General features: G+C 32.3%; 1 protein-coding gene across 2 annotated transcripts in view; it reads left to right on the top strand.

Moving 5' to 3' along the window:
* The window catches only part of LOC105116366 (uncharacterized), a 29,150-nt gene extending 25,778 nt beyond the window's left edge, over positions 1-3,372 (top strand). For both annotated transcript variants that reach the window (XM_011013695.1, XM_011013694.1), the window contains 4 exons: positions 1,170-1,802; positions 1,913-2,641; positions 2,759-2,973; positions 3,079-3,372. In XM_011013695.1, coding sequence (XP_011011997.1) covers positions 1,170-1,802; positions 1,913-2,641; positions 2,759-2,902 — 1,506 coding nt within the window. In that variant the 3' untranslated portion in view covers positions 2,903-2,973; positions 3,079-3,372. The remainder of the gene's footprint in view (positions 1-1,169; positions 1,803-1,912; positions 2,642-2,758; positions 2,974-3,078) is intronic.
* Positions 3,373-5,341: the final 1,969 nt, after the last annotated feature.

The following is a 5,341-nucleotide window of genomic DNA, read 5'->3' as shown; positions in this document are numbered from 1 at the left end:
TCTACAGAACCTGGAAGAGATGGAGATTTATTTTTATGTCAATTTAAAGCAAGTATTTTACAGTGGAGAAGGAGATGACATCATCGTCAAGTCTAAAATTAAAGATGGCATCATTGACTTCCCTCAGCTAAGAAAATTGTCTTTTTTTTCCGTATCAAGTTGCAGCTTTTTTGATCCAAAGGATTTCGCTGCCCAACTGCCTTCTTTGCAAGGGTTAACCATTGATGGCCTCGAAGAAGGGGGTAATTTGTTGGCACAGCTTCAAGTATGTCCTTTATATTTCTCCATTTTTTTTTCTTTTCTAATTTAAATTGTCAGCTTCAATACATTGTGATAATTTGTTCTATCTTCCTCCAAATTTCTAAAACTAAAGTAATTGATAAGTTCTTTAACCATCCACTGAATTTAATTGATGATTTAAATTGGCTTAGGAAGTTAGACATCAATTACTGTAATGTAATTTCTTATTTCTGCCTTCATATTTCTAAAACTAAAGTAATGGATAAACGGTAGCAAATCCTTTAGCCATCCACTAAATTTAAAAGGAGTGAAATTGAGGCTTCGTATTTGGTTTATTTTTTCTAAACAATTAGAGTTAAAAAGCAAAAATTGAAATTTTCTTTTTAAACACAATTTTTTCTCATTCAAAGAACTTCAAAGCACCAAATTTGTATTGAATTCAAAAAACATATTTTTTTAATATTTTTTTCATTTTTTTTACAATTTGTTTTCACTTTTTTTTTATGAAAAAAATAATTTAAATGATACATAATCAAGCATTTTTATTAAAACATTTTACTAATATGTAAAATTCAAATTATTTTCTTTTATATTTTTATTTTTGGAAAATGTCATAATTGTTTTTTTATTATAAATCGAATATAAAAAATTAATTTTTTGAGTTAAAGTGTAATTTTTAATGATTGCTTTTAATTTAACTAATATAAAATAATAGTTTGTATTCAGATTATCATGAATATGAAAAAATATGATTTTATATTCTCATGACCCGTTGCCTTGTCTATCTATATCTTCTTGTTGATAAGTATTTCGGTATTGGGGATAATTGGTTCATCTATTTAACAAAATTATATAATAGTTTCAAAGTCCACAAAAATTACTAGGAATTATATCTAACAAATTGGTACCCCTGTTTTCTTTTGATGCAGGGGTTTACAAGTTTGGAAACATTGAGGTTGTCCTCCCTGCGTGTGCCTGACTTGAGGTGTCTATGGAAGGGTCTCGGGCCATGCAATTTGACTACTTTGGAGGTGAAAAGGTGTAAGAGACTGACACATGTATTCACAAACAGCATGATTGCTAGTCTAATTCAACTGGAATTTCTAGAGATATCAGACTGTGAGGAATTGGAGCAAATCATTGCTAAGGATAATGATGATGAAAAGGATCAGATATTTTCAGGAAGTGATCTCCAATCTTCATGCTTCCCTAATTTGTGTCGACTTGAGATCACAGGATGCAACAAGTTGCAGAGTCTCTTCCCGATAGCCATGGCTTTCGGTCTCAAAAGGCTTGAAATACTTGAAGTAAGGGAATCCTCTCAATTATTGGGAGTATTTGGGCAGGGTGATCACGCTTCACCTGCCAATCTTGAGAAGGAGATGGTGCTCCCTGATCTGCAGGAGTTGTTGCTTGTACAATTACCAAGTATTTCCTGCTTTAGTCTCGGATGTTCTGATTTCTTGTTCCCTCATTTGAAGAAGTTGAAGGTGGATGGATGCCCAAAGCTAACCACAATATTTGGTACCACATCAAATGGTTCAATGAGTGCTCAATCAGAGGTGCTGTATATTTGACATGATTTCTTGCCTCTCGTTTAGTTTTAAAAGTGCACAATAAGTACTATGAATTACATCTAACAAATCGGTACCCTTGTTTTCTTTTGATGTAGGGGTCTATGAATTTGAAAGAAAGATCTATTGAAAACATGGAAGGAGTACAAGATTTAATGCAAGTTGGATGTTTGATAACTAATCGAAGAGGTGGGCATGAACTTTCAATCGTGAGTTTGGAAACATTCTTGAACTTATTGCCAAACTTGAGGTGTATTTGGAGAGGTCTCGTGCCGAGCAATTTGACTTCTTTGAAGGTGAACGAGTGTAAGAGACTGACACATGTATTCACAAACAGCATGATTGCTAGTCTAGTTCAACTGGAATTTCTAGAGATATCAGACTGTGAGGAATTGGAGCAAATCATTGCTAAGGATAATGATGATGAAAAGGATCAGATATTTTCAGGAAGTGATCTCCAATCTTCATGCTTCCCTAATTTGTGTCGAATTAAGATCAGAAGATGCAACAAGTTGAAGAGTCTCTTCCCGATAGCCATGGCTTCAGGTCTCAAAAAGCTCCAAGGACTTAAAGTAAGTGAATCCTCTCAATTATTGGGAGTATTTGGGCAGGGTGATCACGCTTCACCTGCCAATCTTGAGAAGGAGATGGTGCTCCCTGATCTGCAGTGGCTGATTCTAGAAAAATTACCAAGCATTCTCTACTTCAGTCATGGATGTTATGATTTCATATTCCCTCGTTTGTGGATGTTGGAGGTGCGTCAATGTCCAAAGCTGACCACAAAATTTGATACTACATCAAATGGTTCAATGAGTGCTCAATCAGAGGTGCTGTATATGTGACATGATTTCTTGGCTCTCTTTAAGTGTTTTTATTTCTTGTTTCCCTCACTAATAAGACTTACAAGTTAGAATGTATATGCCATGCTTGAATTGGTTTTGCAGGTATCTCAAGTAGCTGAGGATGCCAGCACTTGTTGCTCCGTGCCAGCCAGCACTTGTTGCTCCGTGCCAACCAGCACTTGTAGAACGTGGGCCCGAATACATGGATGGGAAGGGGAAGAGGAAGAGGATGAAAGGTGGTCATGATGATTGAGTCAGATGATAAGTTAATATGGACTTTGGACTTTGAAGAACATGCTCATAATTCATTCTTGCAGGTAATATGGCTGCAACTATTTATCTTCCATGCTTCTTTAAATGGTTAGATTAAATCAACAAATAAGATATGCCTGGATGATCTTTGTTCTGGATGTTTGCATTAGGTTGGTTGGTTACCTATGTGATGATCAACTCGACATTGGTGGGAAGTAATTCCAGCTGTTTCATTAGCTACAACAATTTGTCTTATTTCATGTGTTTGTTGTGTGAACTTCCAGAAATAAGGGTAATGTAATGTTATGTGTTAGTAATTTATTGTGTGAACCTCAAGAAATAAGGGCTTCTGTTTGTTTGCCCATTTGTGTTTCTTTTCAAGTGTCCGAACCTTCAAAAACGAAAGGCATAATGTTTACTCATTTGTGTGCTATTGTTTAATGTTTGGATTCTCATTCTCCTCATTTTGATATTCTATTTCTTATTTCTTCCTTCAGATTTCTAAAACTAAAGTAATGGATAAATCCTTTAGCCATCCACTGAATTTAAAAGGAGTGAAATTGAGGCCTTTCCGCCAATTAATAAAAAATGGTTTTTATCAGATTTTCTTAACAAATAGAGTCAAAAAGTAAAAATTGAAACTTTCTTTTTAAATACTATTTTCACATTAAAAGAACTTCAAAAGCAACAAATTTGTAATTAAACAAATATATTTTTGTCTCTTATGTATTTGTTTATTCTAACTTAAAATACTAATTAAACAGTCTAATTTTTTTAATTTGATTTATGATTTAAAAAAAAACATTTGATTATCACAACATAGAATAAAAGTTTAAAAAAATAAATGACGGCAATCCCATTAATAAATTTGTGCTACAAATGACAAAATAAAAACAAACTCAGCAAACAAGATCAGTCCTAATTAATAATTAATTTTGTCAACTGTTGGCCTATTCCAAACTATGAACCTTTCCAAAGTAATTGCTTTTTTTTTTTTTAATTTGTTTTGGTGTAATTGCATTGATTGGTTGGTTGATTGAATGAGTGGTGCAGGCTCCATTTTCATTTCCTTTTGGCATTACGCAAAAACATCCCTTTCAAGTTACAAAACGACGTGCAGCTCAGTCTCAGTCAATGCCTTCATTGCCGACCGCCTTCAAAAAATCAACTGCTTAGTTAGATTCGTCCTTGGCTTGCTTAGAGCGACAGCCAAATTAAATGACAGCCACCGAACTGTTTGACATGTGGCCTAGAATGGTGTTCACAATTAGCTAATTTTTTAATTCTCTTAATTTGATTAATTTAATTAGTTACGGTGGCCGGTAGACAGTATCTATCAAGTTAAGATAGTTGGTGTTTGATAATTGAAGGTGATTAGTTACTTATACTTATAAAAAATATTATTTGATAAATATGAGAATTTTTAAATTTTTTAATATTTATGTAGTGAAAGAAAGTATAATGATATTTTAGAGAGATAAATTTTAAAAATATATAATCTAAAAATATTAAAAATATAAAAATTATAAACCTTAAACTTTGAGGATTTATGTGATATTTATAATTTATAAGTCTTGTTTTTGTTTTTAAAAAAGAAAATAGTTTTATTTTTGTGATATTTTGAGTTATATTTTATTTAAAATAATATATATTTAATTAATATAAAATATTAAAGGATTTGTACAGGAAATTAATTTTTTATATAAATAAAATATTGGGCCTAAGCCTAGTAGAAGTGAAAAATAAACTTACGAACAAGGTATATTAATCCAGGCAGCGCTTGTAAAAACCTAGAGCAGTTAGGCATTTGGGAGTTTTTTTAAGCCAATTAAATTTTGGTCTAAAGCAAATAGAAGTGATAATCTCTTCTTTTGTTCTACTGAAATAATTGATGTATTGTTTAGGCTGGGAATTAATTTAGCTCCTCTTGTTTACCTAGAAAATTGGGGGAAAGTAGCTGAAATAATTTAAAACCATTTAAGAATTTTTTTCAGTTTAGTTTAGTCGTTCTCTTTTCTGTAGTTTCTCAGATACCAAACATGTTGTTATGTGTTGAATAAATAGGTAACCACCAATTAAAGCAGAAGGAACAATATTTGTGTTTGAATCCAGAGAAAATTGAGTAGGAAAATAAAGGGTAATTTTTGCATTTTATGAAGTTTATTTTTCTTAGTTATGATGATTTATTGTTCTGGAGGTCCCTAAAAGTAGAATAATGGTCCCCAAATTTACAATGTTTTCCTGCAATCACACAGTGCCTTTTTTTAAACTGCTCAATTATTAATCGCTTGGTGTCTTCTTGTCCGTTCCGTTGACATCTACAACCACATGATGAGCTTGTTATTGTGCTCAATTAAAGCTCGATCTTCGAAAGCTCAATCTTCGAATCTTCTTCTAAAATATTTAATTTTGCTATGTTATTTATGAAAATGT

This window comes from Populus euphratica, unplaced genomic scaffold (genome assembly GCF_000495115.2).
Source record: "Populus euphratica unplaced genomic scaffold, PopEup_1.0 scaffold1529.1, whole genome shotgun sequence".
Classification (NCBI taxonomy): domain Eukaryota; kingdom Viridiplantae; phylum Streptophyta; class Magnoliopsida; order Malpighiales; family Salicaceae; genus Populus; species Populus euphratica.
Note: the sequence above shows the minus strand (reverse complement) of the source record. Positions and strands in the feature narration are given on the sequence as shown.